This window comes from Myotis nattereri (genome assembly GCF_964212035.1).
Source record: "Myotis nattereri genome assembly, chromosome: 8".
Classification (NCBI taxonomy): Eukaryota; Metazoa; Chordata; class Mammalia; order Chiroptera; family Vespertilionidae; genus Myotis; species Myotis nattereri.
Window position 1 is genome coordinate 17542841 of NC_138083.1, and position 12426 is coordinate 17555266.

Below are 12426 nucleotides of genomic sequence, written 5' to 3' on the forward strand. Positions count from 1 at the left end.
TCGGGACAGGTGTCTACAAAGAAAGAAAACCATTGGTCCTGGCAGTCGGGGCAGTGTGCAGGCTGAGAACCTGATTTGGGAATACTTGCTAAAAAAGTGAGAAGGCAAGACCTGGAAGGCATCAAGAATGATTGGTTCATTGATTCATCCCACAGAGGCCCTCCCCTGGGTGCTGAGGAGGATCCAGTTCATGCCCTCAGAGAGTCTGGACAGACGTGCACATCAGAGATGGCAGCCCTATGTGATTCTAGAAGTAGGACATTTGGCTGGGGGTAGGCTTCTTGGAGGAGGTGGGTGTAGGGCTGACAGAGCTGGCCTTGGAAGAAGCACCTTGGGAAAAGCCCTGAAAAATGTGGCTTCACCATCCTTCTTTTTTTTTTCTTTTTAAAAAATAGATTTTTATTGATTTCATAGAGGGAGAGAGAGATAGAAACATCAACGATGAGAGAGAATCATTGATCGGCTACCTCCCGCACTGGGGATTGAGCCTGCAACCTGGGCACATGCCTTTGACTGGAACCAAACCTGGGACCCTTCAGTCTGCAGGCCAATGTTCTATCCACTGAGCCAAACCGGCTAGGGCTTCACCATCCTTCTTGAAACATTGTCCTGGACTCTGTTTCTTCAGATTCTCCCTCTTTCTGGCTGACCCCTCCTCAGTCTCCTTCACTAGGTGGTTTTCTTACCTAACATCAGGATATGGTTCTGGGCTCTCTTCTCTATCTACATTTACCTCCTTAATGAGCTTTATTCATTAAAAAGCATATAATGCTATTACTCTCAAGTTCATAGCTGCAGCCCAGACCTCACCTTTAATCTTCAGACACATTTATTCCACTGCCTACTTGCTCTCTCCACCTGGATTGCCCTCAGACATGTCAAATTTAATCTGTTCTAAATGGAACCCTTGACATTTCCTCTTAAATATGTTCCCTAACCCTTGTGATGTCTTCCTCATCTTCATCAATGACACCCAAGCAAAGAACTAGAAGTTACCTTTGATTTTTCTCTTTATCTTTTCCCCTCCGTGCATCCATCAGAAAATCTCATCAATTTTTCCTTAAAAGTCTTTTTTCTCCTGGGCTGTTCTCCCACCAGTTTAGCTCATTTCACCATGTCTCTTGCCACCAGCTCCCAACTTGTCTCCTCTCTTCCTTGCCTTCTCCTAATGCATTTACAAAGCTGATCATCAGATGTAAAGTGAATCATGCCATTACTTTACTAAAATCCTCAATGGAAGTTAGAATACAATCCAAACTTTTCACAATGGCCAAGAAAATCTTAGATGACCAGGTCTTTGCCTTTCCCCAACTCACCTCCCCATTAGCAGATGTTTAGGGGGTGATGTGAAATCCATCACCAGGTCCTGCTGCTTCTTTTTCTGCAGTCTCTTGCTTCACCTTCCACTGTTCTCCAACTTTACTGCTACTACTGAGACAGAGTGAACTGTTGGTCTCAATTCCCCTCCCCTGTGTTAGTTATATGTCCACCCCCTGGTGGGCAGCCCTATTTCCCTGCCTCTGGAATTTGGGTTTGGCCATGTAATATGCTTTAGCCAATGGATATTGGTGGACTTAACACAAACACAGGTTTGAAATGCATTTCCATGATTGAGGTGGCCTCTTATGCTCCCACCTTTCATCATGAGAAGGATGTGTCTCAGGAAGTCACTGGTTCAAAGAGGTTAAGAGACACGTGGAACAGACCCACCTGAAGCTTGGAGCCAAGTCTGGATCAGCCAGTCAACTCACAAATGTATGAAAAAGAAATATATACTAATGAAACTAGGCTACTGAATTTTGGGACGGTTTGTTACCCAGCATTATGGTAGCAATAGCTAACTGATACAACTACCCAAGTCCAGGTCACTATATTTTCTCTCTCCTGCCAATGCCTCATAACTGGTCCGCAGCTGTCAGTCTTGTCTGGCTCCAACCCATTCTCTATATAGTAGTCAGAATCTTCTTTCTTAAAGGCGCATACAGTGAAAGGCACCATTCCCTCTCTAATACCCTTCATTCTTTCCATTATCATGGCTCACAGTGTCCTTTACCAAATGATTTCTCTCTCTTGTTTTGTTCCTATCACTTCCCACTGCCCACACCTTTACCCCCAGCCACAGGAGATGCCCTTGTGTATGAAACTTTCTCACATTTCCTTCTTCTACAGGCTGTTCTTTCTGCTTGGAAAAAATCCCCTCACTCTCTACCACCTGCTTGGCTCTGAAAATCTTAGATGCTCAGAAGAAGCATCATTTTCTCACAAGCATCCCAGGACCACTAAACCCTGCCACAGAATACCACACTCTGCCACAGAATGCCACACTCTGCCACAAAATGCCACACTCTGCCACAGAATGCCACACTCTGCTGCAAAATGCCACACTCTGCCACAAAATGCCACACTCTGCCGCAAAATGCCATACCTGCCACAATTCCTGCACCAGCCCTTGGGAGGACACACATCACACTTTGGTCTGGATTGTCTGGATTGTCTCCTTCCAGGGGCTGTAGTTCCATGAGCACAGAAAAGAGTCTGTCCTGCTCACAGCAGCATCCTCAACATCTGTTACCAGCTAAGCACACAGTAAGCATTCCATTCATGTTTAACCAGAGAGAGAAGGAACTGGGCAGAAAGCATGGGGTGGAGGTGTTTCTGGTCACCTTTTCTTCTTCACTTCTGTGGATTCTTGAGTCAGGTGGGCTCTCACTTGGAAAAAGAAAAAGACAGACTCTCTTTTCCCTCTGTTATTTCTAGGATTTCTTTTGCATTTCTAAGCTGGAGCTCAGAAATCTGAGTTTTGCTCTGGCTTCCCAGAGCCTGCCTGGTGGCTTTCTTAGTTCTGTTGAGCAAGTGGAACAGAAGCTCTTTGCCAAAATGGGGCAAAAGTGCTCATTTTCCGAACTCTGACTTTTAGAAAAAATGTTTTTTTTTTTTTTTTAATTTCATGCACTTAAATAGCTCGCTGGCTTCTGAGAAAGCCACAAGTGCTAAGAAATGTCAAAATCTGTAAAACTGCCTTCATTCCCCGCTTTCAAATGCAGAAAACAGCTGTCTTGATGGTAATTATCCAATAATTATGACTTGGAAATCCCATCTGGTCAGGATGGAAAAATGGTTTCAGAATTGTCAGCAGGTCCCTTTCGAGGGCAAGGGAGGCCATTAAACCCACAAAAACGCCTGCGCCGTTCTGATGTCAGAGACGCAGACAGATGGCAGGGTTGCAGCCATGCTAAATGGAAGGCGCCACTTGTGTCCTGGGAATGAAGCCTCTCTCCAGGGAAAAGCTGGAGGCGGACAAGAGGGAAGACAGAAATGCCTGTGGCAAATAAGCCCCTAAATCTGCTTTTCCATGAACCTGCCACTAATTTTCTAAGCAGTGCATCTTGGCACAAGGTGACACAGTGATGCTCTCAAATGTGGCTGGGTACTGGAGGCTGGCACTGGAGGGCCTGGTGAGAGCCAGGGAGGGACCCAGGGACTGTATAAACAGGTAGTCCTCATGGAAGAATCCAGAATGTTCCTCCAACCTTCAGGCAGAACCCACTGTAGCCATGTCACATACCACAGCCTAGAGTAAGGACTTCAGCGGGCGGGCTTTTTAGAACAGGACTCAGGGCCCAGGAGGTCTCTTCCCTTCCAGATCCTTCTTTCCCTACCTGAAGTTGAAGAGCTCATTTGAGCCTGTCCTCTCTTCTGGCAAAGATTCAAACTCAGGGATGGATCTGCCTCAGTGTGACCCTTGTGTGTCGGTGCCCCCAGCCCTGCCTGGTGGCCGCTGGGGCACGATTTCCTTGCCATAATAGTACCCTCCCTCCCCCTTTGGTCTCTGGGGCTTGGGGAGAGAAGCAAATCTCACTGTCTTCTCTCTGCCTCTTTCTGGCTGTGATTCAACTTTTCTGGGCCCTGGTTTCCTGACCTGCACAAGGGGAGTTGGAACAGCATTGCAGTAGAGTGCAACCTGTGACTCTGCCCACCTCACCCAGCCGACCTCATCCCTGCCAACCTCACTCAGCCCACCTCACCCAGCCCACCTTACTCATCCCACCTCACCCCTGCCCACCTCACTCAGCCCACCTCACCCCTGCCCACCTCACCCAGCCCACCTCACCCCTGCCCACCCCACTCAGCCCACCTCATCCCTGCCCACCTCACTCAGCCCACTCCACCCAGCCCACCTCACCCCTGCCCACCCCACTCAGCCCACCTCACCCAGCCCACTTCACCCCTTCCCACCTCACCCAGCCCACCTCACCCCTGCCCACCCCACTCAGCCCACCTCATCCCTGCCCACCTCACTCAGCCCACTCCACCCAGCCCACCTCACCCCTGCCCACCCCACTCAGCCCACCTCACCCAGCCCACTTCACCCCTTCCCACCTCACCCAGCCCACCTCATCCCTGCCAACCTCACTCAGCCCACCTCACCCAGCCCACCTCACCCCTGCCCACCTTACTCAGCTTGCCTCATCCCTGCAATTCTGCTGCTCTGGCTGCCCTTTTGTTCTCAGACACAGTCCGCCTCAGTGTTTTTGCACTTGCTGTCCCCTCCACACACCCAATTCTTTTTGTCATTTGCCACTCAGCACAGAACCCATCTCTTTTTCCAACAAATCTAGAGTGATATGTGCCCCCCCCCCCACTCTCTATCACATCACCTGTCCCATAGGTTTCAATAGGCTTTTGTTCTCCAAATTTAGTGCACTTATGTATTCGTCACTCATGCATTGTCTGTTTTCCCCAACCTGATGCACCCTCTAAGAGGGAGGGTCTAGTCCATCTCATTTGTACTGTGTTTCCAGTGCCTCACCAAGTTTTTGGCAGATAGTAGGCATGATAACCACTGGTTGAAGAAATAATCCTTGCCTAATTTTGCTGTTCTCAGGATTAGATGAGATCACGTGTCCCTAGAGTGCCTGGCACATAGTAGGTACTTAGTGAATGTTCAGCTCTTCTTATTGCTGTTTTGTCCTCTGCTCTTTTCTCAGGTCAACTTATTCCTACATTTTGCTCTGCTCATATGTTTTGCCCCCCCCCCCCCCCCCCGGCTGAGGTGATGCTGAGGGGAAGCTTAGGATCCATCCAGCCAACCAGCAAGTATTTGTTGAGCGCATTCTAAGTACCAGGCCCTGTGCTGGGCACAGAGCAAACAATGTATAAAACAGACAGAGTTCCTACTCTCAGGGAGATCACCTCTGGGGGAGGCTCAGACAAAGAGGCAAAGGAAAGCTTTCATGGGAGCTGCGGAAAAATACAGGAGTGACACCTGACCCAAGCCTGGGAGAATACAGCTGACATCTAAGCTGACACCTGAAGAATGAGCTGGAGAGACAGTGGAGCCCCTTCACCCCCTCTGTGAAGTAGTCTGGTTCTACAGGGCCACTTTCTGGGACACCTGACTTCTAGGAAAACCAAAAGATAAAGCTTGGTTGGGCCAATTACTGGGCACCTCGTCTGGTCTACCATTACTAGACAAAGAGGAATTCTGTACAAGTAAAGTTGTCCAGAAAATTAAAGTCCACCTTTTTCCCTACCAGCACCTTAGTTGTTTTTAATGAAAATATTTCATTCTTAAGTTTTTCCTGCTGACTCAGAATCACTGCCATGATTATATTTCAATTACAGTTGGGTATTCTAGACTCCTGCATTCCCAAGTAGTGATTATCCTCATTGTCAGGGGAAGTTTTCATTCTAACTGAATCAGAACTAAAATGCAAATGGGCAAGAAGCAAGTTGTGAATATTACTGGAAAAGAAGTTAACTAGAATTTTTTCCTTAGAATTTTTAAAGTTCAAAATGAAATCTTTACAACAAATGGTACTGAAACAATGATATCAACATGCAAAAGAATGAAGATGAACTCTTACCTCACACTATATACAAAATGAAATGGCCTTGATTTCCCTGGGGTTCATGGGCTGTTTGGTTATATTGATGAATTTCTGCTTTCAAAAGAGAGGGCTATACGGGATGTCTATCCCCTGGAATAAAATTACCATCTCTCTGGCCCTGGTTACAGATACAGCAGCATTTGGATAATAATGCAATGTGACACATTTTTTCCAGTCTTCCCAACCCAAACTCTTTCCTAAGAGCACTCTCCCATGTGGCTTTGCCTTGGTCATAGACCAGACGTGGCCACCTTTCCTTCTGCATTTCCTCCTTCATTTCAAGGATAAGGACGACCTTCAACCACAGGATCAGATGTACTCCTTGTACAATTCCAGCAAAATGACCAGAGTGACCCAATTACGTCATCTCAGATGAAAAACAGGAATTTGGGCCAAAGCTCTAACAGGGCCTGAATGATGTCACCCTGCCACTAGAGTTTGGGACCTGAAATGGTATGTCTTCATGGCTGTGGGAGTTACGGATATGAGAATTTTGTTTAATTTTCTGTTCCCTGAAGAGTGTTGGGAGCATGTCGGAGAGGAGAAGAGGAAGGCAGAACATTTAGGGGGTTATTTGTGGCAGACAACGTGCCTAGTTGAGTTGGAATTTCAGGCCTGATATCCACGTTCTGTCAGGAAGTTTTCAAAGCTGGTTAGAGAAACTAGTTTACTTCCAGGATGAGTTCTGAGTTTTGTTTTTGAGTTTTTGATTTCACCTTCCATGGCTGTACCCTGTAATCCCAGTAAAGAAAAAGAAACATAATGGATTTTAGGGACATTGCAAGGATTTGCATTCCCTGCTCCTGCCTGTCCATCCTTCCCTGGAGAGAGTCATGTGGTAAAAACCTATTATTCATGGATTGATTTTCCAGGCTAGTCAGAGTGTAATTTCTTCTTATCTTTTTACTGCGTGTTCTTCGTTCTTCGGTTACAGAGAAGAAAAACAGTAGTTGAAATTCACACAGGTCTGCATTTTACTTCTTAACTTTGGTAAGAGGTAAGTGGGAAGGTGAAAGAGACAGAGCAATAAACCAGGTGGGTTGCTGATGAACTCAACAGATTGGTGCCCCGAGCTATTCTGGGGTCCCAATGAAAACAGGCTATAAAGATGAATCAAGAAATGAAATGAGAGACAGAACATTGCATTAGAGGAGACAGAGCACTAGGAGGGAGGGATGAGGCAATGAAGATCAAGGATGACCTATGGTGAAACCTCTCAGCCAGTAGGTAACTTCACATGAACCAGAAGCATATGGCCTTTCTGCATGGATTCCAATTCCATTGTGTCCAGACCAGGGTAGGCTGCCTCAAGATACCCTACACTAATCTGTATTGATATTTTAAATTAAAGCTACTTAAGAATCTGCCTGTACAAGAAGAAACCCTGACCCCTCTGTCCCCCTCAAAGCAGCGATAAATCTCCCATGTGATAGAAACCCTCAATGCTCCTGAGGGCCGAGAGAGAATCTAACCACAGAGTGAAAAGAATCCAGAGTCCAAAGCTTATATAAACAAACGTTGAACTGCCTTTACTAATTTACTACCCAAGCCCAATCCTTGCTTAGATTCCTTTCTAATGAACACCAGCTTTCTTTGTCCTGTCCCCTTCTCACAAATTCATCGTTTCTTTGTCTAAAAAGTATAAAAAGGTGACTGAGTCATTCATTTCTTTGAGCCTCATTTTATGATCTGAGCAGCATCATATGATTCTCCCATGCACACATATTAAACTGATTTTTCTCCTGTGAATACAGTCTTGTGTCAATTTTATTGTTTCATCCCAGTCCAACCACAAGAACTATAGCAGGGTACCCTCCTCCCCAACAATTGCAACTGGTTGGATACACCTTTCCTAGTTGAAACAGCCATTAGTCAAGCAACTTCGAATATAACTACCATTTGATAAAGAGCACTACAGTGTTTTCTGCAGAATAAACAATTCCTTAGAACATATAGTACAGACAGACTAAGTCATGCTCAGCAGCCCATGTAGAGAAGCACTGAGCACTGGCCAGGTATAGTAACTTCAGAGGCACAATCCTTCTTCCAGGTACAGGAAGAAATCTCGAATCACGGTTTCTTCCTCTGCCTTTGGACAGTGTCTAGGGCAGAAGCTCTGTATCAGAGGGGGGACATTCTGGCAAGTTGGGAAAGAGCATTGAGGTCCACCTGGACTACCTGTGTCACCCACCCGCAAATCCACCTGAAGCCATAATCCGCTTAACCTTGAGGGAGAGCATGGAGGTCGTCACAGGAGGGTCTGACAGTCACCAGATCCCTGGCAGAGAGGGACTCTTGTATTTTGTGCCCCTTCCTTCACATACAAAGATATTCTGCATGCAAAATAAATACACTTGAGAAGGGGTTGGCAAATTATGGAACCTGGGCCAAATCAAGCTCACCACCAGGACTTGCATTGCCTATGAGTTAAGAATGGTGTTTACATTTTCAAAGGGTTGAAAAGAAATGAGAGAATCATAGTATGTGAAAATTATACAAAATTCAAATTTCAGTTTCTATTAATAAAGTTGTACTTAAACAGCCACACTCATTCACTTCCATATCATTCACTTCCTGATCAGGCTATCACCGTAGGGCTAAGTAGATGAGATAAAGACTATCTGGCCCACAAAGCCTAAAGCATTTACCCTCTGTTTCTCTTTTTTAAAAAATATGTTTTTATTGATCTTTAGAGAGAGGAGATGAGAGGGATAGAGAGATAAAAACATCAATGAGAGAGAAACATCAATGACCAGCTGCCTCCTGCACACCCCCTACTGGGGATCAAGCTCACAATCTGGGCAGGAATCAAACCAGTGACTTCTTGATGTATGGGTTGATGCTCAACCAACTGAGCCAAACTAGCCAGCTACCCTCTGTTTCTTTACAGAAAAAGTTTCTAACCCTGCTCTTGAGTCCTGAATGATCCCACTAGCCTCACTTTAGAATGACTTTGATGGGGAGAATTTGTTTCCTGCTCAACATTAGTATTTCCACACTTTCTAGCCTTGAGACAAAGTCCCAGTGGCCAAGGCCACTAAAAACAGAGTCCTTGTCACCCTGGATTTAAAGAGAAGCCATGGAGAAAAGCCACTTACGTAGGATCCATAATCCACAGCCAGAGTCTGCAGGGCCCAGGGGAGACCGAGACCGATGAGGATGTCAAACACGTTGCTCCCGATGGAGTTGGACACGGCCATGTCTCCCATGCCTGCAGGGACAAGAGGTCACTGCAGTGAGGGAAGTGATCTCAGGGGAGTGCCCACAAGGGACTCCCCCAAACCTTCGGTCTGACAGCCAGAGACCTAGCTGGCAGGTCTGCAAGCTCACATATTTGGTTCTCTCCCAGGCCGTCACTATGGAACAGTGATTTTAAACTTTTCATCTCATGGCACACACAAACTAATTACTACAATTCTGCAGCACATACAAAAAATGTGTTTTTTGTAGATCTGACAAAAAAAAAAGTATAATTTTGATTCACACTGGATGTCTATTGTTGAGTTGTCATGTTTTTTATTTGACAATCTAAGGGAAAAGAGGTCAGTACCCTTGACAAAATAGTCAGGTATTGCATGTTTTAAAAGTTCTTGTGGCATCCAGGTTGAAAATCACTGCTATAGAATGATGCTGACTGTAAAATACATAGTCATTGGAATAGAATATGTATTTTCAAGAGAATAGAATAAAATACACATTCTTCAAACTGTTGACCCTTACTTCCAACATGATCACTGGTCAGATGTGCTTCAAAAATCCAAATGATTTTTATGATTTAATAAATTAGAATACATCCTTATAGAAAGGAATCAGCATAACAGTTGTATACATGGGCCCATGATCTCACCAACCCATACATTTCAGTATCATCACCCACCTGTTTTACACTGTATTCAATTCTTCTAAACCACTGAGCAATATTAAGAAAAATAATGTAACCAGTAGACTTTTGTGAGGACTTGTAGAGGGCACTGTGTTCAGTGTCATACCTACACATTTTGTTGTAAACAAAGGTCCTCTAGCACAAATCAGGCGTATCAGTTAGAGGGGTGCTGGGGAGGGGCATGGCCATCTGGGGCAACCATCTGGGAAGGTTAACTGTGACCTTGGTTTTGAAGGAGGGGAGGGTCTGTCACACACTGAAGAGTGACCTATGGCAACTGCTACCTTGAGGGTTACTGCAGCTGAGTAAACCTTAGGCTACGGAGTCTGTCCTCTCTCAGCCTCAGTTTCCTTATCCATAAAATGGGTGTATGATTGTCCCTAACTCATAGAATTCTTTAAGTTATGTAAGATAATGTGCCTAAATTGCTTTACTCAGTGTGAGGCACTTAGCAAAGGTTAGCTATCAATATATTTATTACTATTTTTAATAATTAAAAAATGGTAATTTGACCTCCAGAAAGGGGGCTGCTGTTACTTAAAAAAACTTCTCTGCCCTTCTCAAGGGTGGACCTTCTGGCTTGTTTCCCTGTTCTGATGCCAAGAAGCCTTTTGACCAACATGGCACGGAAGTCCCCCATCACCCCTTCCAAGCTGGGCTTTGAAGCCCTGGTAATTGCCATGTGGACACCCCCCCCCCCCCACACACACACCCTTGTTGAGAGGTCTTCCTTCCTCCTCTACCCCAGCCCACTGGTGGCCCCACCTTGTCTGGCCACGATGAGGCTGGCCATGCAGTCAGGTACACTGGTCCCGGCTGCCAGGAAGGTGATCCCCATGATGACGTCAGGAATCCCCAGTGTGTAACCGATGATTGTGACCTGGAAGAAGCAGGAAGAGTTGGTGAGCTGAAGGCTGGCTCCAGCCCTCCCTGCCCGTGAATCCTCTGACCGAGAAACAGAAAAGGCGGTCTCTCCAGGGGGCAGCGGAGGCTCTCTGTATGAAGATAGAGGGGAAGAAGGTCCCGGGGAGCAGGCCGGGGCTGCAGGTCAGGGGACCAGGGTGCAGTTATGGAGCTCATGTTTTCCAGTCAGAGATTGGCCTTTTTCACGTGTTCCTCTCAGCTGAGACAGATGGCCTGAGAGAGGAAAAATAGTGTCTGGGGGGAAAAGGCAATATTGGGATAGAATATTTACACTCAGGGTGGTCCTGGGAAACTCAGAATTCATGGCTGCCAAGTTGGGCTGGGAATTCGAGCTGCATGATGGGAGTCCACACCTCCCATCTTGTAGGAAAAGCCATAGCTGCTGATGCCTTTCCCTTTTCCCTGGAAGCTTGCTTAGCATCACCTTTGTCAACACGGCCCCTCGCACCGTATCATTATGTTTACTGAGTACTCAGGCACTGTGCTAAGTGATGTTTGTGTGCTTTAACTGATTTAATTCTCACAACAGCCCTATGGAGCGGTGCTATCGTTATCTCTATTCCTTAGATACAGAAACTGAGGCACACGTGTAAGTGGCAGAGGCGGGCATTCCCACCCTGGCAGGCAGGCTCCTTTGCACAGATAGCACCTCTGTCTAGATAGGAGGGGTTCAGCCTGAGTCAGTGCCTCCATTATGCAAATGAGCCCATTCTGGCCCCTTAATTCCAGATGGTAAGACAGAGGAAGGCAGGTGGTGAGACATCATGGTGGGGGCGGTGAGCAGTGGCAGGAGAGGTTGGGTGGGCAAGAGACAAAATTCCTATATGTTGGCCTAAGGGGAGGATAACTTGCAAGAACTGAGAGGAATTGGTCAGAATGCCACCTGACCTCACTTTCTACAAAGTTACAAGAAAAGCAAATCATGTACAGTGGGGCCTTGACTTACGAGTGTCCCGACTAACGAGTTTTTTGAGATACCAGCTGTCTCTCGGCCAATATTTTGCAGTGAGTTGATAGAGTAATTTGAGTTTACGAGCTCCTTAAGGAGCTCGGTCTTGGAACGAATTAAACTCCTAAGTCAAGGTCCCCACTGTACTGTAAATAGCACATTCTCACAGTTCCTCCCGGCCAGTGGCTGAAGGAGACACTTATGAATGCATCCTGACGTCCTCCAAAGGCCACAGGTGCTCCTTTTCAGTCCAAAGGTTTGTGGGAAGTTAGTTACATTGAGATGCCTGGCTGCCCCCCTTTTAAACTGGAGAATGCACCTCATTTCTGTTTAGTGCTGAACTGAACTTGGGGTGGCCTTGGGGGTTTCTGTCTTCCTCTCTCCAAGGAGGAAAGTGGGATGCAGAAACACACAGCATGTCTGTTTGTTGTTCTGAGGAGGCTTTGGAGATATGGCACTACAAGCATCCTGGCCAAACCCCGTTTTCCTTTCTAATAGCCCTCAGCCAGGTCTCTATGGGAATCGGGTTTGTCTCACTGGGGCTTGGCCTGCCCTCTGGTGTTATTAGGATGCTTGTGGCTGAGTCTGGAGTCTTGGGGAACTGATTCCCCAGAGGGCTGGGCCAGGTCTCCTGCTTCCTGTTTGCTCCCTATCCCCACCATTTCCCAGGACTTCTTAGAGCTGCATCTCCACCAGAGCAGGAGTCCGACGGAGGGAGGGTAAACCTCAGGTCAGTGGGTGGGTTTGCCTGTAGGTGGACTTGGGAGAAAACCACCGAG

At 46.5% G+C, this 12426-nt stretch overlaps 1 protein-coding gene across 1 annotated transcript in view; it reads right to left on the bottom strand.

Annotated features, from left to right (window-relative positions):
- Positions 1 to 12426, bottom strand: part of SLC24A3 (solute carrier family 24 member 3) — a gene marked incomplete at its 5' end in the record, with an annotated part of 473546 nt that overhangs the window by 14680 nt on the left and 446440 nt on the right. Inside the window, 2 exons of the mRNA XM_081097217.1 lie at positions 8990 to 9102; positions 10540 to 10654. Of these exons, the coding sequence (XP_080953343.1) occupies positions 8990 to 9102; positions 10540 to 10654 (228 nt within the window). The remainder of the gene's footprint in view (positions 1 to 8989; positions 9103 to 10539; positions 10655 to 12426) is intronic.